At 36.6% G+C, this 22,907-nt stretch overlaps 1 protein-coding gene across 1 annotated transcript in view; it reads right to left on the bottom strand.

Annotated features, from left to right (window-relative positions):
- The window catches only part of LOC149778509 (complement factor B-like), a 74,791-nt gene extending 58,338 nt beyond the window's left edge, over positions 1-16,453 (bottom strand). The window contains exons 1-4 of the mRNA XM_089939392.1: positions 16,194-16,453; positions 9,914-10,105; positions 8,567-8,752; positions 7,621-7,719 (exon numbers count right to left, since the gene is read on the bottom strand). Of these exons, the coding sequence (XP_089795518.1) occupies positions 7,621-7,719; positions 8,567-8,752; positions 9,914-10,105; positions 16,194-16,278 (562 nt within the window). The 5' untranslated portion in view covers positions 16,279-16,453. The remainder of the gene's footprint in view (positions 1-7,620; positions 7,720-8,566; positions 8,753-9,913; positions 10,106-16,193) is intronic.
- Positions 16,454-22,907: the final 6,454 nt, after the last annotated feature.

The following is a 22,907-nucleotide window of genomic DNA, read 5'->3' as shown; positions in this document are numbered from 1 at the left end:
CTGCTTAGACTTCAGTTGCTATTTTAGACGAGAGTGGCTCTGCCTCTTTGTGTATACTTGCAACATCTACGACAGTCAATGCGCATTTGTATGTGGAACCGTTGATGTTCGTCATGTGGGGAAAAAAATATATCTGCCTGATGAACTTCATTGGGTGTGCTGACATCAAACCGTCGTTGCAAAATCGTTTTGGTTTGTGAAAGGTAAACGTGGACGTGATTGACTTTTCAGCAACACGAACGTACGCACCAGTCAAGCATCATCCAGTGTTACCAAATTTCATTAGAGCTATTATTATTGGTCTATCTGGGTCGGGTGAAACTCGGTTGTTGCTCAACCTGATAATGAGGTGACTCAAATAGGAAAAAATGGGAAAAAACAATGCTATAATGTTTTAAGGAATTTAATGAATGTGCAGCGACTGAAGACGATGTTATTGAATTTATTACAGTAATCGATGACGATGATCTTAACGGGGATATCAACAATCTGGTGGTTTACGATGACGTCATGCTTGACAAACAAGCGAATCCAGCAAGAATATCTTCACGGGGCAGACATAAAAATACAGATGTCATTTACGTCACCCAGTGGTATATTCGGATTTCCAAGGTAATTAGAGATAACTGTAATTTTCGGTTATTTTTAACGTGGTTGATTCACATACGATTCGAAAAATTCATGCGACATGGTGTCTGGGCGACATGGACAGAGGTAAGTTTAAAGATTTCGCACATGCTCAGAAAATCCCGCATGGATTCATCACGATAAGTTTACACTATCCAGCAACACGTTATTGAATTGGTCTCGATAAAATCTTTTAGTAAAGAAATGCATTTGTTGTATAATGACTCAGGAAAACAATTAACGAGATTATCTCTACGATCGAACAATTTCAGCAAGATGGTCTCGCGGTTCAACTCTATGTTGAAACAATCAACGAAGATTTTGAGATGATACTGCAGCTACGTGAAGAGGGCAGAGGGCTGAGTATAGATTCATCAGATTACTCAAACTCGAAATGAAATTGTCGTTGGCGGATTTCCAATAACAACATGATATAGCTAAATGTGTTCCACGAGCAAGCGCCATTGAGGAAATACGATCATATTTGTCTCGACAATATGAAACTCTAGCTGCTGTAAATGTTCGTGCGAAGCAGCTACAACAAACTTATAGTGGAATCTATTAAGATTTCCGCAGAGCCCGCCAATGAGAAATATCGCAAATAATAAAAATGAGATATTAAAATAAAATTAACGCAAAAAAAATGTTGGGGTTTTTGTCATTGGTCGGGAGGGGTAGTTTATTGTGAGCTATTTCAAAGCGGACGATTTCATGGTGGGCTGTTTTCACGGTCTGTCAAGCACATACATCTAACAGTCAATTCTGCACCACATGTGTCCAATAAATTGCCATCTTAGTCGGTTAGACTAAAACGTATTCTTGACAGCTATGGATTATGATATCGTAAATAAACAAGATTAACTCGTACCGACACAATCAAATGACCCGGTTGGACATCCGGAGAAAAGCTGTAAAGAACATATCCCTGCTGGGCCTGCCATAATGCTAGCTACCATCTACTGGGTCACATACTAGATTTACAGAAATCGTTTACGTAATATTGACAATGCCCGGGGATACATGACGACCACCACCTGTTGGAATGTTGTTCTGTCAAAGTATACTTTGAGGGCCCCGTAACTTCTCCCATGCTGCATAGATCTTTGGAATACATTTGTCAATTATGTCATTAAAATTGTTCCTCATCTCGGCTTCATCTAATAACCCGGGTAGTCTGAACGTAGGCAATAGGTCTTAGGTTATCTTAAAATAATCAAGAAATAACTTTTTATAATCGGGATTTCTTCTGACTGTCCTGACAACATTGCCTGTTAAGTCCTCGCCACTCACCATAATCAGATGTCTTATTGTGGAAATGATTGTTTTTGTTGAGATCATCATTCGGATATTCAATCACATACTGCTCAAATAGCGTTAGTAGACTGCACTGTGAATTTTCATATTCTTGCATAATCGCGCTGGCATTTTCTTTTTATATTTGAGGAACTGGTATTCTACTATCCCAAGGAAATCCAGGGAAGAGTATAGTATATTCTGTTTCTCTCATATAATCGAAATATTCTGGTGAATAATCAGATTGCTTTGGTCGTGTTAGTCCATTATAAAACGGCGCTACCAACTGCCATCCCAGTATAGCTCTGATTAACGACTTACACATGTCAACGGCGTAATTCTATTGTGTGGGATTCATTATGGTATATCTTAAGTTACCAATTAAGGTATTTTCGCGACGAATTCTAGATACCACCAATATGTCGTTGCGGTTAGGGTTTTATCTTCTGGATAAAGTATGGATATTTCCTCGTCATTTTGATTTAACACAACTGAGAGGGCTCTGGAAAATATGTCGGTTGAATGACGCCATATATATGTCGTAAATATCTCACATTTAGCGGCGCTAAACAGAGAGAGCCTGTTCACTCCTGTCACCTGACCGGTATGTTTGCAGTGACCATGTTACTGATCCTGCGGCCACTGTCTATACCGCGGTGATGAGCGACCTTGAATCGTTTTGATATCGTCGGCGATTTCAGAGAGCTTGGCGTTGATACCTGCTGCATCTCCAAAGAAATTAAATAGGGTTCTATTCATGTTTCTACGAAAATTTGTAAACGCGGTTACATGATTAGTACATTCAGATCTGAACGTGATCAGTCTATCATTGATTGCCAGTAACAAAGTCGTCGTCGGGATGTTGTTGTTTTCCATGTACTTCTTCGTTGGGGTGTCATCGACTGATTCTGGTTCTCCCAAATTAGCAATAATATTTCGACTCATGTTGAGATCGCCAGCTATTGCATCACTGGCTTTAGCAACGCATTAACTGATCTCAGTTCTGATCGTGGTGTTGTTGTTAATGACGTATTTATTTGTTGCCACGTCATCGTCTAATTTTGGTTCTCTCGCCTTGATAATTGTATTTCTGCTCATGTTGAGATCGCCATAAATTATATCCCCAATTTTCCTAATACGTCCAGTAATATCTACCTTGATTGTTAGAATTGAATCCCTCGATTCTTTAATTTTACCGGTTTTACCAACAGTTTCAATAACCTTATCACGAACAACTTCGAATGCTTTCATACATAATTGTTTTACAATCTGAATAGCTTTTGGGCCTATTCCTTCTTTTTTTTTAAAACTTGAACAACATCGCCGAGTCCATCTCTGTAGATCATTTCATAAACCAGTAATCGTGAATTTATCACTCTGATGCTTTCAGGCCTGCGTTGGGCATTGTGTATAATCATGTTCCTTTGTTATCGCAGATCATATTGATCACCCACTGTGGTAATCGTCAGTAATTGCATCGATCTGCGACAGATAGATGCCATTGTCCATGACGCCACCAGTAAATAATCGCTGACATATGGCAGGACTCGGCATATTGCTGGCGGGTTTAAAACTGAAGTTATTTAGTGGGGGCCGTAGGCGAAGCGTTTGAAAGTCAACCGGAAAACGTACTGATAGCTGTCAATTTTCGCATATCCATCACCAGTCGAAACTGGTGGTGTTGCGGTATTGCACCACCTCGGATTCGCCTGGGGGTGGGTATGCAAAACAATTGTCAGAAATAAGTGCGTAACCTTTTGACAGAAGAACCTTAGCCTGCGCAGAATTTATGGACAACCTTCTAAATTTCTAGCATTTTGTTTCGTATCTAGGAATTCAATGGAGGGGGGGGGGGTATGTCCATGTGACTATAAAGGGGAAAAACCTTTTACCCACCCCTTTATGGTAAAAATAGACCGTAGAGGTAAAGAGCCCAAAAATAGCCAAAGATAAATATAGCCAGAAATACATGACAGATATAGCCAGAAATACATATGGAAAATCCAAAAGCAAAAATAGACCTCATTGAAGGGTACCCCATGAGGTCGAAACTTGGAAAAGTGAGAAAACCCAATGAATGGTACCAAATGAAGGAACTTCATGAATGGATATAAAATGACACAAACAAAAATAACTGGCAATGAATTGATACCTAAACTGGCACAGACAAAAACCTCAGCCTCTTTGGTCTATTCTTGCTTTTTGCTGCTTAAAATACTATAATAATTAACTATAAACAAGCCTTTCTTATAACGATTAGTTACTAAAACAAGGCCTTCTATACCTTTCGTCATTTTCATTTCGTCTTCACCCCTTTGCTATATTACCCATATCAAATCAATATATTCAATATTTTATGGCACATGATGTGTCACATATAGTTTATGTTACTCTTCGTTGGTCATTCCAACGGCTCCATGTATTTAATCTTTTTTTGCTGATTTGTTTTCTCACCCACCCTCTCTGGCCGCCATTTTCTCTGCTCACCCGCTCCTGCTGCTTATGTGAAACAATTCCCAGCTTCTGATATTTGTTCTAATATTGACTTAGGTAACAATGCGTTATAGCTTTTTACTGTGGAAAAAGGGCATAAATTGCACAGTGCTCCTTATATCTGACCTTAATAGTCGAACTTCCGAAACGTTTTCTCGACAATTTCTTTCCAATTGTTATTTGTCTGTGTTGTCCTTTCAGATCTCAGAACTGCTCAGGGCTAGTTCTCAGACTTGTTGCACCGTGCTTTGTCGTGTTTAAATAAGTTTTGACTAAGTAAATACTGTAAACTTTTACGAAGTAATATCTAAACAATTTTCTCACATTTCTGTGTATACTATTGTGTTTTCCAATGTAGAACACCAGTGATATATATTGCATACAAACTGGGCAACATTCCCTGATTTCCATTACTTAAACATTCTTTCAGAGTAATCAAGATAAGTTACTTGCAAAACATTTACGCACTAAAACGAGCAGCAATTGATATGTTTCCCCAAACTGGACGTTTTGTACTGATCGACCTAGTCCGAGTTTCCTTTGACCATTTCCACCCCATTTAAGATATGTTGACATTAATGTTGGGGTGTGGGGTCAGAACCTATTGCCTGTCAAACGTTTCGGTGATCGCATACGGTAGTCGCTTACTGGCGGGCATAGCAAACTGAAACGATGCTACATCGAGTCTTACTTGCATGAAATCGATAAAAAATATAAGTTATTTTCTCACAATTTGCCAGTGTATAGTCATTATGACTTTAATCCGCTGACAGACAGAACGAAACTACAGCGTTGATGAGACTGACATATTCGCCATTTACATTGCTTGTTACATTGCTATAAAAGACTCGCAACCTACATGTCCATGATATTAGATATCCAACAGTCAAGTGATATCAACAATAGACCTAACCGAATGTTTTGTACAGAATATTGGAAAAAAGTATATGAAAGTCACAAATTTTTTATAAAAAAAAAAAACTACATAATTCTCAACATATTTTGTTCTGAGAACAAAGACCTGAAACAAGATCTGTCGCAGCTATCTGAAGAAAGTCAGATTTATCAAGCATGGAGCACGTGACAACGATGTTTTTGTTAGAATAAATATCTTCAAAGAAAACTGCAAATTTCGATTACATAACAGTGGTAGATCATTCCTGGTTATATGATTCTATTACAAAAAGTATCGCATAATTGTTAAATTTTAGTTTTCTTTACGTTAAGTTTATCATTTGGCATGTCGAGAAAACAACATCAAATTATCTACTACTTGAAATATTAAACATTCGACTCAGATCCAAGAGGTCATGTGACATATATAATGTTTTTAAAAACTCTCCCTCACTTCAGCAGCTTCAAGTTCTATTAGATTTTTCAAGGTGGAATCCTACACATTGCCTTGTAATCTGGCCCTTTAATGTAAATAAGGCTATTGTTTTATTTTGCATTGGGGGTTGGGGCATGCTTTTACAAAATTAGAAAAAAAGTAACAATAATTACAAACGATATTTTAGTCGGGTTCAAAGTTGATATTTTGTACAAAAGATGTTGATGTATACTTGTGTATAAGGATATATTGCAACGTATCTGTGAAGACAAATGACGTCATCTCTTGACGTTAAAATCGAGTTGTTGTGGGGTTTAACGCCATTTTTCAGCACACGATAGGCTATACATGGCGGCCAGTATTAATGGTGGAGGAAGAACCCGGGAAAACCCCGGAAAGAACCACCGACCCTCGAGAAGCTACTGGCAAGCTTTCTCACATACCCACATTGGCTGAATCTTAGACTCGAACCGCCGCAGACAGAGGTGAGATGGCAGTGATCCGTAACGTAGAGCGCTTTAGACCACTCGGCCACTCGGGGCCCCTTAAAATCGAGACTGTCTCAAATAATGTTTGCTTAGTTGTACTTACAAGGCTTTTGTAACAAATTTTTAAGTCACAATAGTTCATCAATGTGTAGAAAAAAATAAAAATGTGGTCACATTCAACAACGCATAATCAGGTCTTAATATTTTCTCATGGTACCTACATGTCCCATTTGGACTGGTTTAGTTTAATAGTTTTGAGGTCTCTTGCTTAAACGTGTGACCGATGGACGGACGGACGAATTGACGGACAGACATCACCAAAGCAATATATCTCCCTGCCTTTTTGTAGTAAGACATAATTCATTGATGACATGCAACAAAACTAATTCTACACATTTCGACTCCATTTTCTGCAAGTCATTATGGGTAATTTTGTGAAAAATATATTGGATGATCTACTTTTTAAAATCAATGAAGACATTGCCGTATTCATAATGGCTTGCAGAATCCTTAAATTAACGGTTGTGTCAACCTTTAAATTGATACTATAATCTCGCACAATCTTCTGGTCTTGAATACATAAATCGTTCCGGGCACAAGACTTAGTTTTAGACTTAAAGGTCAATAATAAAATTACAACAAACTTTTTAACTCTGAGGATTCACAAAAATGTCCACATATTTAATAACAGAACAGGTGTAAAATTCAATAATCTTAATCATATTTAGAAATATTCATATTCCTAGCTTGTCATCAACTTTCAATGCAAGATTTAATATATGCATAACACTTTTATATGCATGTATGTCTGTGTGTATGTATGTATGAATGTATATACATAGGTATGAAAGTAAGTAATATATAAGAGAGGTTTTTTGAAACACTCATTCACACACACGCACACAAACACACACAAATATATATATATATATATATATATATATATATATATATATATATATATATATATATATATATATATATATATATATATATATATGCAATTTCTCGAGATACAAACCATGTTTCTTGTCATGTGGTTATCTCTGCAGTCATGTATTACAACATAAATTGTCATGGTTTATACCCATTTTAGTGTCAAGGTTGCTACATGTACCCGTGGTATCAGTGAAAGCATAGGCAAGAATCATAAAGTGTAGCGTGTTGGGTACAGTGAGGACAGGGACAAATAACTCTTGCTATTACATCGTCCTGAAGACGACTGCTTGGGAATTTTCTTCCTAATCCTCGGTGTATGTATGTATGTATGTATGTATGTATATAGGTAGGTAGGTAGGTTGGTAAGGAGGTAGGTATGCATACATGTATGTATGAATGTAAGCGTATATTAATAGCTGGTATTGTAATTAAAGCACCAAGCAAATTCACCTATTGATTCGTCCTCTCCCGTAGCGGTAGCTGCAGCATTTGGATCGATAAAGTTCTTTTTCAGTGACTTTGCTAGGCCTTTAACAGTCCTCTCTGTGCCTGTAAAAATAAATAAACAAATAAATAAATAAATAAATAAATAAATAAATAAATAAATAAAATGTCAGCACTCTAAAGTTCACTCCCCTCTATCGGGGTAAGAAAATAATACATATCGCTGCAATTATTACATTACGTCTATTTTATGTTATATCCACGGGTAAAGCTCTAATGAGTACGTGGACCCATCGACTCTTTTTCCTAATTATATACATAAGTAAGCACAGAAGGAGTCGGCCCAGTTCAGCCAAATTGTTGATCACGTTTTGTCACCTCCTAGCTCATTTTAAAGCAAAACACAGCACCTGCTCCTACAAAATCCATGGTATGTAAAGTGTGAATTTAAACAAACCATCCCTTGCTAAGCCAAAATACCGGGAATGATTTGAATCCTTCTATTCTTTCATCTGTCTAACCATTAGTAAAATTTTTTTAATTTTTTTTTTTTTAAACTGATATGCTGAAGTGCACTAAATATGATAGTAATGGCGCCCATACGAGAACAACGTGATTTTTTTTCTTCACCTTCCATGAACTCTTTTAGCGAGGGAAAACGTCATATGTAGTTAAATTTTAATTATAGCGACACATTTATTTGATAAATATCATTTGTCAAATAAAGTGTGTGTGTGTGTGTGTGTGTGTGTGTGTGCAAAACACGTAAATCAGAAAAGCGCACACACTCACGGACATCTTGTTGCGAACCTTAGGGCTCAGTGTACAAGGAAGATAGGGCTGAAATTGACTTTGAAAAAGAAAAATAAACTAGACAAAGGTGAACAAAGGAGCTGTTCGTGATAATAAGCCATCAATATTACTGTATTTATGTTTGTAATATGTAACTCACCAACGCATTCGGGGTCGCTCCCGGTCCAACGAAAATCGTCGTAACAAATTCTTTCATTTGAACCCTCCAGGACATACCCAGTATTGCACATAAACCGTACCCTCTCCCTTGGCTTTCGTCCTTCTATGAAGGTTCTGCCATTGCTCAACTCTGGCACAGGTGGACACATTTTCGATTCATCCGCATCTAAAATATAAATACTCTATTGGTTCAAATCTACCTAGCAGTAGCAGTAGCAGCAGTAGTAGTAGTGGTAGTAGTATTAGTAGCAGGAAGAGAGATAAATTTAGTGAATGAGATTTGTTACTGGTGTGTTTGGCAACATAATCGAAAAAATCAAACATTATTTCTTTTTCTACAGTAATAGCTAGGTCTTACTAGATAGTTTCGTAATTAGACACCCCCTAATTTTTAAGGTAGAAGGCATGAACCTAATTATTATAAGCGTAGCATTTGTAAATTCACACAGAAGCTAAATCTGTAATGTGGCTTTGATTTACTTTAAGTTAGGCTTGAAAATGAATTGACTTGTTTGGTGACTGCCTGCCCAGTTAGACTAGCAATGGAGATCAAATGCGTAACTTGGGCTGCAAATGAACAGCCGACTTGGCTAACGTATTTATGTATGTCTGCTACAGAGGTAAATATCTAAATATCAAGATGGCTGAGGGGTGATGAAAAGTACGCTAATTTGTTATAGTACTAGCGAACTTTAATCATGCATAAGACACAAACCGAATCTTTTAGCCGCCTTGTCATTGAAAATATTCACAATAGCTCTTTGCTGTCAAAAATGAATGTAAATTGAGGGGTTGGTGGTAATGTAGGTTCAGTATAAAAACCACCAATTGTATAAGGAATTAACTTAAATATCTCAGTCAAAGTCTGACAAGCTTGTTTTCTATGAAAATCATTTAGTTAGTTTTTATTTAATCTTTAATGTAAAATCATGCTCATTATTCTGCAATAGGTCATTGTCAAATGAAGATTCACCCCCAAAAAAGTCTAGTGATACCTAAGCTAAAATTTAAGTTTACGAGTTATTTGACAAGTAATAATTGCATACACTTTCTAGCGTCAGTGGTGTACGATTCTTAGTGAGACAGCCGTCGAACGGGTTAAGAATGAACTCCCTATAGGCCTTCACTCATAATAACTAGTTCTCTCTCTCTCTCTCTCTCACACACACACACACACACACACACACACACACACACACATCGATGTTTTAAATAATAAGCGGCTTAACACCTTGTTCATTTGTCTGTAATCAAATGTTTAAACTATGTCAGCAAAGATCGGTCGGTCAAAAAGTCAGTAAAAGTAGCTGACTCGTTCACTATCTACCTGGTCGGCAATCCCCGGAATGCACCCATTCTCCGTCCTTACAGGATACTCTGTCCCTCCTGAGGGTAATGTCAAGGTACATGTACGAGTAACCTGGGTCGCACTTGTATGTGTAATACTTCTTGGACTCGTGCAGGATAAGTTCTCCATAATCTAGCATCCTTGGTTTACCACGGCATCCGTTCGCTTGCACTATAATAATAATAATAATAATAATAATAATAACAAGAAGAAGAAGAAGAAGAATATATTTTTTTATATTTAAAAAAAAAAACTATTGTGAGATTCAAATAATGAAAAATCGTCCACTAACTGTCACAAGTCAAGGAATCCAGTGAATTATGTATTCGACTTTGCAAGAACCCCCCCCCCCAAAAAAAAAGGAATGAAATTTCAAATGCCTGATCGTGATGATTTTGTAATTCAACTGTCTGATTAAAATCGATATCTACTTATTTGACATGCTCTGATATAATTTTATGACATAACATAGTCAGATCTCCATTTTCTTTGTTTGTTGTTTCTTGTATTTTTTGCATCATGATTTATTTATCCGATTGATTTTACACTGCATTCAGTTTTAAGACCATTATTGAAGGCTATGAACTGAAGATAACAAATCTTTCTATGTTACAGTCTGTGAAAGGAAGGGATGTTCGTCTGTCACCATGAGCAGATGACATACAGAGAAGAAAATATTGTAACAAATCACAACATTTAATTTATGCCATGTGACTGGCTGGAATAATTACATATTGTACTGTTTCTGAATTTAACTCGCGTGCATTGACTATTTGATACCACAAAATCCATTTAGGACTCACGGTACTAATTCAAATCCAATGGTAAACATATGGAAACACTATCATATTCAAAATTCAATAACTTAAAATTTATGGGTGCTGATGATGAGACCTATAATTCTCCATGCACATCTAACCTTGGTGCAAGCTTATGTGTGGGGAACACCATATGAGCCGCGGCATTTTTTTAATCTACATGTGCATGAAACACATGTTATTGATTCTGCACCAAATCAACCAGGTGCTACTTTCATTATTGAGTACTCCTGAGTCAAGCCTGTAAAAACACTAAAATTGCATCAGTAGAAATTTGTCTATATTTTTTAATTGCATATAGGATAAGCTCTCAAAAGATATTTTTACTAAAATTTTAATTTTCATTATCAATTAATTATGGACCACCAAACCCGTATATACTTTATTATTTCTTCACCAATTTCTAGACTGGTTCACAGTTCTTCCGTATAATTAGTACCGTGTGTCCTATAGGATGGTGAACATCTCTCATGGACGGAAGGGCGGTTAATATTATAGTCTTACAAAATATTATTTTTTAAGAGTCACTTCCCTTGTAAAATGTCACTGCTACAATGTAGACGCTGTGGTCAAAATGCTATCGGATAAAGAAATACATAATTGTATGGAGGGACAAGTGGCAGAAAAAAATACGAAAAAAAAAACAGCAAATAATTTTAAAGTTATGAAAAGATGGCATGAAGAACGACTGGCGACTGAAAACAGTAAGAACTATAACAAAAGCAAACTTAGAAGTAGTAGAGAAGTTCTGTTTGCGAATAGTAACACATTAAAAAGGGACGGTTTGTGGAGACAAGTAAACAGGGCCGATTAATTATCAGTGGAATGAGAATTGGCAGGGTATTAATCTTTATTGTAGTATATATGTCCATTGATATGCTAGGCGTTTCACTCTTTACATTATTACTATTTTGACTGATACCGTTTACGCCACACTTGTGAGTTGTTTTAAAAAGAATATATAGTGGAATATTTCGTTGAAATATTTCTATTTATAAAACAAAACTTCCCATTCTTGTATTTTTTCAAGATCTTTAACACGCAGACAAGAGTTATATAAATCTTGGTATCAGTCATAAACTTTAACCTTTTCGTACAGTTGTATAGGCCAGCTAAATTACATTTGCATTTGCCTGAATTACTGCTTTATGTGTGTGTGTGTGTGTGTGTGATTTGGATTTTTAACGTAGCTTTAAAAAATTTCAGTCATATTGCTACGATGTCTGCAGTGTGACAGTTTATAGTGATGTCTAGCACTGGGGCATCATGCCGCAGACATGTATCATGATGTCCCACCCAGTCACATTATCCTGACACCAGGCCGACCAATCACAACACTAACCTCTTAATGTTGAGCACCCAGCGAGGCAGCTGTTTGTACCATTTTTGTAAGTCTTTGGTATGACTCGGCCGGGGAAATTACTGCTGTAATGGATAAATAATTATACAAGCCAAAAAATACAACTACTCAGGAATAGCTACGTTGATTTTCAGTAGATTAAACTAAACTGCTTGCCAATTAAAATATAGAGATATATTGTTGTTTTTATTATTATTATTATTATTATTATTATTATCATCTGGCATATATAATTTTTTATTATTGTTATTATTATTATTAATATTATTATTATTACCTGGCATATATTACTTACAGTGGCCCCGGGTGACCGAGTGCTCAAAGGTGCTCGCCTTTAGAGATCAGTGACATCTCACCTCTATCTACGTGGGTTCCAGTCTCGGCTCGGTCAGCATGGGTATGTGAGAAAGCTTGCTAACAGCTTCCCGCGGATCGATGGTTCTTCAAGGGTTGTCCCGGGTTCTTTCTCCACCAAATATGCTAGCCGTCAAATACAGCATGTCATGTGCTGAAAAATGGCGTTAAACCCACAAAACCAATGAAAACCAATATCGCGTATATGTAATTATTAGGTTTCACTTAGTATGGCACAGGGGAATCACAGGGAAGAACAATCCCAGAAGGTTTTGTACCACGAGAGAGACACAACAGCAAGAAAAGACCCCATGGATGAAAGGATCTGCAGTAAATTTATTCTCATAGTAAATTTATGAAACACCATGATACTAAAAACTGAACAACTTCAAATTTTTAATGCTCACAATCAAGCCTTATCTTACCGTGTAACCCCAAGCATGATTCTGTACGGAGAAAACATATGTCCTGCTTCATTGGTTTAACTATATGGCAAGAAACATGTGTTTTCACTACGCACCTAAAGAACCAGATGATAATGTGATTAATTAGTGTTCTAATGCAAAGTCTGTGAAAGTACTGAAATTCCATCAGTCAAACATTGTCTGTTATTTTAAGTTACAAATAGGATACGCTCACTAAAGAAACACTTTTACTAAAATTTTACTTTTCAGTATCACAGCCCTCCAAACCCATGTTAACTAAATTCTAGACTGGTTCCCATTGCTCCATATAATTAGTGTAGTGAGTCCTTTAATCGCCAGATCTATGCAACGTCAGATAATCCAGAAAGATATCCACTAAACGTACTTGTGTTTTACACCCCAAAAGAAGACCTCTGACAATGTGTCGTCCCGACTTCTTGACCAACCTCCAGACACTCAGTCTAGGTCAAAGGACAACAGCATCCATGGTTTGGTACAAAAATGTTCCACGCTGAGGGATACGCACTCAGAGAATTAATGCAAACAATCGCAGTTGATCTATCGGGTAGAAAGATTAACCCATCCATTAAGAGGTTACGAGAGGACACCATCAACGCGTGTGATAATGTGCAACTAACAGATCCCCATCTTCAGCAGCATATATTTCGACATGATTACCATATCTACACCTTGGCAGATAGAATAGATATTTTAGTGCTTTGTCCTAGCGACATCTATTGGAATTCATGAGTTGCCTCCCTTAGTATGTAAGGCCAACTAACGTGTAACAGTGGTCATCGTACGTCGACCGAAAATGGTGGAGACAATTGACCTAAACGGATACTTTGTAAGTTTAACCTCGAAAGTATGACTACGTACAAGAGTGAAGCCATTACAGGTGTATTTAAGTGAAAGGTATTTGTACAAACACGTACCGGAAGTGGAAAATTGCTTATTTATCAGTCCATTCAAGTCGTGTGCTCCCCTTGTCTCCATCATGTACTAACAGTGTTCAAATGTGAACAGCTTAATTTTGATTGGATGCGGTGGCTTGCCGCCGCATCCAATGAAATTCACAGACCCTGAAGCACAGAAATATCTGATCGATATGCCAAGGTGTAGATGGAGTTAACATATCGGAACCTTGGCTAGCGAAGATGACAGATCCCAAAAATATACAGACAATAAATCAGTATAGTGTTGTGTGTATCAATAAACAACAATAGATATCTGACATACTTGTATCTGGAAGTATTCATGTGAGGATGTCAGCGACAACTATCATAACGACAGAGGAAGTGGACTATGATATGAATGACTGACTGGATGAAATACTTGCCTGCATCGAAAATGTGGAGATGGCAGACAGTAAAGAAAATTGTGGATCTAACGATTTCAAAATAATTAACAAAACACTTACTAACTCTTGCAAATACACTTTATTCCGTAGCATCCAGCTGTGAATTTAATGTAACTCCTAATATTCATGGAAAGTTGTATCTTTCCACAATCACACTTATGGGATTTAGTGTATTCCTGCAATGCGTTTATTGCAACTTTGTGTCGCAACAGTAAAAAAATTATTTATTCAAGAAACGTTTCTTTATGAAGAAAAAATATTTCTCGTGTACTTAATCAAAGTTTTGGAAATCTTATTTTGTTTTCGTGTTAATTCATAGAAATAAAATAAATGCAGCCATACTGAAAAATAGTATGCATAATATAAAGGTCATAGTGACCTGTATAATATGAATTTGTATTGTACTTGTCATTGTGACATGTATAATATTAATTTGTATTGTACTTGTCATTTGTTTAACTTGTATAATATGTTTTTGTATTGTAATTGTCCATGCTATGTTGAAAAACCTGTACTGGACTCGAATCTAATGTGGCATTGCAAGCCTTCATATCAGATGTACATTTAATTGAAATATCATTTTATTTTTGGTCTAGAAAGGAACAAAAACTGGTATAGATAAAGAAAAATAAGTTGATGGAGGGAAGAGCATGAATATTGAATAACGCAGTCTTTTAATATATTTGTAATAAGTATATCCAAGCTAATTAGTTTTTAAACATGTTTAAATTATTAGGTTGCATTATCATTTTCATTTGAAAATATTTTACCTCTTTCAAGATCAGATTAATTTCCTGTTTAAAGGTCGCACTCTGGAAGACAATAAAATTCATTATCAATGCTAGAATTTCTTTAAATAATACATTTGTATCTGATATTTCCAGATTGTTCCATTTACCGGTTTCAAATGTATTTATTTGTCCTTCATTTGATTCCTGTAATATAGTTCCTCTGTGGCAACCTTACTAGGGGTCGACTTTAATACTACATATGGTAACTTTACTGTGGATATACTGTAAAACTGCATAGTTCCATAGTAAAGTTGCCATATGTAGTTTTATTGTCGACCCATAGTAAAGTTGCCACAGAGGAACTATGTTACAGGGATCAAATGAAGGACATTTGAAACTTCATATTTGTTCTCTTTTTTCCGTTTCTTTGTTTGTCTTGGGGGAGGGGTCATCTTACAGTACCGCTGTTAATCACACTTAAAAAATACATCCTTCTTCGTTTTCAAATTTAGCAGACGTACTGTACATCAAACACAAAATTGATCAGGGATATGAATATAATTCCAAGCAAGCAGCCCATCGTCCCTTAAATTTCCAACGCAAACGAACGTTTTCATTTCTGACAGGGAAAGATTAACTGTTTAAAACAAGCCTTTTTGTTGTCCCTCCGTATCAAAACTTTGCTTGAAGCCCATATTTCGCTGACAAGTGTCTCTGTGGGGTGTGGTGCAATATGCATAAAAATGTATGCATAGTATTTTATATGTCACAAAAGAAAGGAATAACGAAAGAGAAAACGAGAAAGAAATTCTCCGCCAACATTTTCGTGTAGCTGTCAGCTTCAGTTAAAAGGGTTAGGCAAAGTTCAAAGTTCAGCAACATGCAGGAAAAATCCTGCCGTGAAAACATTTTTACAACACGCACGAAGAGAAGGATATATGCGTCCTTGAAGGAGTGTGTATTTAGATAAGCGGGTGGGTAAGAGCAGTAACAGATGAGTAGAATAATGGATTAACGGGTTTAATATTTATTTACTATTAAATTGTACAGTTGCCTTAAAATTAATAGACTTGAATGCATATGTTTAGATATCATGGCCGTTTTATGTATGGGAATAAACTGAGAGCTACTTCACGGGACAAACATACAGAAATACAGACACTCCGCACAGAGAGAGAGAGAGAGAGAGAGAGAGAGAGTTATTTACTCACCGATGGTGGGTTGGACCAATACCGTAAAAAAGCAGAAACAAAAGGCAAGATTTATAATTGCCAAAGTTAGTCTGCTATTATCCATGTTTGTTTCTTTACTGTTATTCACTTGGCTGTTGTGTTTTTTTCTGACGCTGTCCTCGCTTGCTTCGTCTTCAAATCTGAGTGCTACTTCCTTCCTCTTGGGTCTTTTAATTGATTCAGTAGTTTGTATTTCTGCTTAGACAATTTAAATAAGTGTTCCAGGAAAAAGCATTTCACTCCTTCGTGCACGACGACGTACGTGTGTTACTGCATTTACGCAGCAAATAATGCTAACAGGTCAAGGAGTCTGTCTTTTAAACAATATGCCCGTTCATGAATCTTCACCCCTGCATCCATCCATCCATTTTCAATCCATTCATTCATCCACCGGAGTTGATTGTCCGTCTCTCCAAAAACTGCGTCACTCGTGATATGCATATCTATTGATTATACGCTCATATGCCATCTGCGTGTAGCCTTAGAAGATCTTCATTTTCTAAAAGTTCGTTTCTGTTCGGTTCTTTTCTGCTTTCCTCGGTTTTGTTCTGTTCCTATGCTATGTATGCGCTCATGTTTATTTCCCAAGTCTACGTCCTGATCGTTTGAACATCGCGTTTGCATGGTACAGGTTTTTTTCTCTCTTGAGCCATGAATAAACAGTTGGAGAAAACTCGACACCCTAAGTAATGAGAATGATCCAAGGTATGGTCCAGCTAGACTGAGTATCACAAGCTAACACAAGTCTTAAACAATTACATACTGTATCGTGTAATCACTGTTGTGAATGTTTTATTCTTATCCGTTTTGCTTCTTTCTTTCATTCACGTTTATTTGTAAATAGCGTCGGTACATTTTTTGTGTGTGTTTCTAAATACTGTTCAGTGTGTGTGGCCAAGTCTTAAAAAGTGTCCAATGTGTGTGGTCGAGTCGTTAAGAGTGTTCAACGTGTGCGTCCAAGTCGTTAAAGTGTACAGTCTGTGTGTGTTTCCAAGTCGTTGAAAGTGATCAATGTGTGTCGTCAAGTCGTTAAAAATGCTGTGTAGTTTTGTTATGATAAGCCAGATAAAAAGTTGGTATGTTTGATTGACAATCTTGTTTCTCCTCTTTTTTTTCTTTCTTTTTTTTTTCTTTCTTTTTCTTCTCGAAACAATCGTCCATATTCTACACATTTTCGGGGATATGCTGAATTTATTTGGTGGACAACTAGGTTTAAATTTGGTATAGTGATTTGGGGGACATAATGAGGCATGAAAAAAGTCTTAGCCAGAAGTAGTAGCATTTAGACATTAGGCTTCTTGTTAAATTTCTGTGAGTTTTTAAGTAGCTGGGCTGGGCCAAATATTTTGGATCTGCCCTTTGATCATGCGACCCAACGTCATGGCGGCCATCCTCTTATAATGTCAGCTAAAAGCTAGCGGCCATTCACCCCTCCGACAGATCCAACAGTTTGACACTAGGTCCATCCAACATTTAGTTGGAAAAAAACATCACTGACCTCTAACAGCTAATATTTTGACTAGCTCGTTGCTGACTGTCCAGTGTATGGTCATTTGATTCAAATATTCAATCAAAGCACCATCAGCCATGCCCTTCCAGTCAGATATAATATCGGATGAATAAGGCGGCTTTATTCCCGTTACCACCTCCATACGCAAGCGCATGTGTGTAGTACGGATCCTGCGATAGTAGCATGGTGAGGTAAGAGGGAGGGGCGGTATGGGGACAAAACATGTCACTATGATACAAATGGAAAAGTATACTTTTCGGCCGCATTGGATTGGGCTGGTACGGAGACAAATGGGAATTTAATATTAAAATATTCATTTGAGTTTGGAGTATGACCTTAATGGTATCAATGGAAAATGACATGTCGCCAGAACAGAGCTACCTATTGACGAGGCATAATACCAGTGGCGTGGCAACGGCAAAATTTTCAGCTACTCAACTGCATAGTACATAACGTCCAATGAGGGCCCAAACTTTCCATGAAATAACTCTTATTGGAAGGGACCCCCAAAACTAAATTTTGCGGGATGCGAGGGGACAAGGGTCAGAAATTCTTGCCACGCCACTGCATAGTACATTATATAAAATCTAAGTACTTTATGTTGACACTTACCCAGTCTGAATTAGCTTTAGTTGATTTAGTGCATACTAAAAATTTAATGACAAACGGCTGAAAATACTTATGGACATTATGCGTGACTGTTCCAGGATCTGCCATTGCACTTGCAAACAACGTGATGCGATATTCACACCCTTGCCAGCTATACTATTTGTCGGCGGCACAAAGGTATAGTCAAGTGTTACGGTTGGACTGAAATGCGGTTATACGTAAATTAAATGGCAGGCTGACACTACAACCATACCACCTCGCAACCATATTAGCATACAGACAAACTGATGTGTAAAGGGCAGGTCCGGCCCAAGGATGTGCGGTGCCCAAGGCGGTTGCCTCATTCGCCTTGCCCTAGGGCAGGCCTGGTAAGAGGAATTAAAGCAGGAGGTACAACAATGAGAACTAACACTTATCCTGACAGACCCATGCATGCTCTTCAAATAAACGCCCACCCTTCCATTAACAAATAGAAACAGAGAAGGAAAAGAGAGTGGGCGAACGGTCACTAACACGCACACTGGCAATCAAATACCAACAATGGCACTCAGACATCTACTCTTACGAACCAGAGGATGGAATGGTCACTAACACATCTAATGAAAATACAGCACCTGCCTTGATTATCCAACACACCCTAATAAAACAATTAAAGGAGGGAAAAGGGATTGACGGGATGGTCATTTACACACTTATGATCTATCACACAGACCATCTCACTGCCATACCATCACACATACCCCTAACGCCTCGTGGGGTGGGGTGGATTAGGAAGGGTACGATCACTCATACGAACACAAACACATAAACACCAATAGACTATTACACATTGAGATTTTAAAATTTGATTTTGGAACACTAACGTAGGCAAACAAATAGAGACATACTTTAGCATAAAACAGAAATTTGGGGCAAAACTGAATAGTATTATGTTTATAGAAACCCGATAGGACCTTAAAAGGGCCGTGGGAGAGGTAAAATATGTACAGGTTTGTTAACAACTGCCTCACCTCTCGACTTCTAATCTTCTCAACTTTCTCCTCTTCTCCACCTTTTGCTCACCAGTCATCCTTATTCAAACACTTTGATGTTGTCTTGCCTTTCGAGAGAGATTCTTATCCATATGGTGGTGTCCGTAATTGTGTTGATCGCTCACTTCCACTGAACATACACTGGGTGAAATAGCACCATAGATATGTGTTGATTATTGGGGCCCCGAGTGGCCGAGTGGTCTAAAGCCCTCTCCGTTACGGATCACTGCCATCTCACCTCTGTCTGCGTGGGTTCGAGTCACGGATTCAGCCAATGTGGTTATGTGAGAAAGCTTACCAGTAGCTTCTTGTGGGTCGGTGGCTCTTTCCGGGGTTATCGTGTGCTGTAAAATGGCGTTAAACCCAACAACAACAAACAAAATGTGTTGATTATTCGACACTAACCCACATCATGTTGGTTGACGCGAGAACGGCTCAGAAGACTGGCAAAATAATCCCCCATAACAGAATAAAAATGAGCTTTCGCACGTGGCCAGTGATAGCACATTATGTTTAATGTTCCTTCAATCAGAGGGCGTGTAACATGGTTCATCTATCGATATTAGATTATGGAAGGGTTTCAGCCTTTTTCAGCCAATGTGCCCTTTAAGTCCACGAATATCAATCAGAAGACGAAATACGTATTCCCTATTGCCAAAATACCCCTTCCTTTGCCAAGATCAAACTACTGTACGTACGGGTTCAACCATCCAGTGCTAAAAGGATTAGTCAATAGTAAAACATTGTTTTCCAACCAGAGAGGTCCATCTAAAAAAAGATTCTTTCTGCATAGACAAAGTCGCATGTGACATAGTGCCCTGCTTTGTCTTAAATTTAGTAAATGTTTTAATAAAACAGTAACCTTATATCACACAACTTAAAATTGTCAACATTATAGTTTTACTTGGATATGTGCTCACCTTTGCAGCTAGCAAGAAATGAAGCTGTCAAACAGCCCATTTAATATCACTATGCTGGACAGTTAAGCACTTTTTTCATTTTTTTTTTCTTTCTTCAGATGCTATCATTTTGGGGAGAGCAATGTTACTTTTTCCCGAAAATGGTTTGTACTGCATGATGCATTGTTAAATGACAATAATACGTTGTATTACATAACAGCTACCTCCGTATTAAGAATGCTTCGAATTGGCGCTTTATTGCATCCAAAGCATCGAGGATACTGACATTAACATTATTTACACTTAACATTGAAGTACCTTTACTAGCAAAAAAGGCATTAATTTCCTTGCTATTTACACCTAACATTGAAGTACCTTTACTAGCAAAAAAAAAGGCATTAATTTCCTTGCTATTTACACTTAACATTGAAGTACCTTTACTGGCAAAAAAGGCATTCATTTCCTTGCTATTTACACTTAACATAGAAGTACCGTTACAAGCAAAAAAGGCATTAATTTCCTTGCTATTTACACTTAACATTGAAGTACCTTTACTGGCAAAAAAGGCATTCATTTCCTTGCTATTTACACTTAACATTGAAGTACCTTTACTGGCAAAAAAGGCATTGATTTCCTTGCTATTTACACTTAACATAAAAGTACCTTTACTAGCAAAAAAGGCATTAATTTCCTTGCTATTTACACTTAACATAGAAGTACCGTTACAAGCAAAAAAAAAGGCATTAATTTCCTTGCTATTTACACTTAACATTGAAGTACCTTTACTGGCAAAAAAGGCATTAATTTCCTTGCTATTTACACTTAACATAGAAGTACATTTACTAGCAAAAAAATGCATTAATTTCTCTGCTATTTACACTTAATATATAAGTACCGTTACAAGCAAAAAAGGCATTAATTTCCTTGTTATTTACACTTAACATTGAAGTACCTTTACTAGCAAAAAAGGCATTAATTTTCTTGCTATTTACACTTAACATAGGAGTCCCTTTACTGGAAAAAAGGGATTCAATTTCATCTGCTACTTCTATTTCGCCCAGAAATTTTACTATTTTACACATCCATATTTTTATCAGATTACTGAACTTTATTCCCTTATTTGCAATTATTTCAATTTTTAGAACTGCTTAAGTTTGTTCTTTCATATTTGATAAGAATTCATCTTAGTCATTATGTTGGTATCTCCTGCTTACCGGGAGCTCAAAAGCTTTTGACAAGTGTTTCTTTAGAGTATTTGAACCAATCAGATTAATATAAAGTGATATATTAACATGTTGACATATCGAACATTTTTAATCGTACACCCTATGTTAAGTGTACCGACTATGTAATAAAATAGAATTCATAAATTTGATTATTAAGATACAAATCTCTCTTCTTGAAAGTTATAACACAATGACATATAACATTTATAAATCAATGAAGATTATAAATAATCTTAGACTTATAACTTTTTATTTGTATCTGCCAGTGTCTAAACGGTCCATCAAATGTATTTTATGCACAGTTTTCAATATTGTCATAATTCATGCACGTAAATTTAAAATATAAAAACTATATTTTAGTATTGATGATAAAAAAGTATACGATAAATAAATCTCTAAGAAAAAGTAATACGTTTTTAGATTCTTCAATATTTTTGTACTTCTATAAGTATTAGTTTTATGCAGATTGTAAATAAAATTATAACGCTCAGTTTCAATGTAATAAGTTAGACAATTTTCATTACAAATAAAGCACTATGGAAATAAGAAATTAACAAAATAATATAAACTTATTAATGAATTTTATATATGACCCTACACTGTAGTATCCAATATGTTTCTTTTAATAGATTATCCATTTCCGATTTAACAATATCAACTGACTTAAACGAAAATCGTCTAAACTATGGAAGATGTCATTAATGTATGTGGTTACGTAAGATTAAAAAAGATGAATGTATACAATTAATTATGTCAAATCTATTTTTGCTCATGCGTTTTCATGGGATTGTCCAACATATTGTATGCCAGACATTTTACAAGTTATCAAATATATAACATTAAATGCTGCACAGTTAATTTCAACACGCATCCTGAACGTTACCTTGGTATTGCTGCTACTGAAATGAGTATTTTCGGTAATGGCCGTCTGGGTCTGTTACATTCAGTTGACGAACGCTTCATGAATGGTGCCAGTCTTAATTTAGAACTAACAAGGAAATCTTTGAGGTTCCTAGTTCTTTAACAAGCCAAAGTATGACTGCATTTTTAATACTTTATATTAAAAGAAGACTGCAAAAGATGTCAATATTTGCCTATAATCTCATTCATATTAGGCATAAATCTTGATTCTACTGAATGGCGAAAAGGAATGACCTGGTCATACTGTCCCTGATTTGATATTTCATCGAATTAAACTGCGTCAGACAAGGTGCCTTTTCTAAAGCGGCATTAACAACGTAAGTTGGATATTTTCTGTTTAAACATGTTGACGTGAACATTAGCATCATCAATGTCAACGTTAGCATTATCAAGATCGGAGACATTACAAAAATATTCGTTCAATGACCATGCTTTTTCCTTATCGTTAAATGTGAATCAAAGTTACCCAGTTGATCTTTCTTTAGTTAAAGGTAGAC

The sequence above is a fragment of the Sinohyriopsis cumingii genome, chromosome 17 (assembly GCF_028554795.1).
Source record: "Sinohyriopsis cumingii isolate HCF-2022 chromosome 17, ASM2855479v2, whole genome shotgun sequence".
Classification (NCBI taxonomy): domain Eukaryota; kingdom Metazoa; phylum Mollusca; class Bivalvia; order Unionida; family Unionidae; genus Sinohyriopsis; species Sinohyriopsis cumingii.
This window is presented reverse-complemented; position numbering and strand designations above follow the sequence as displayed.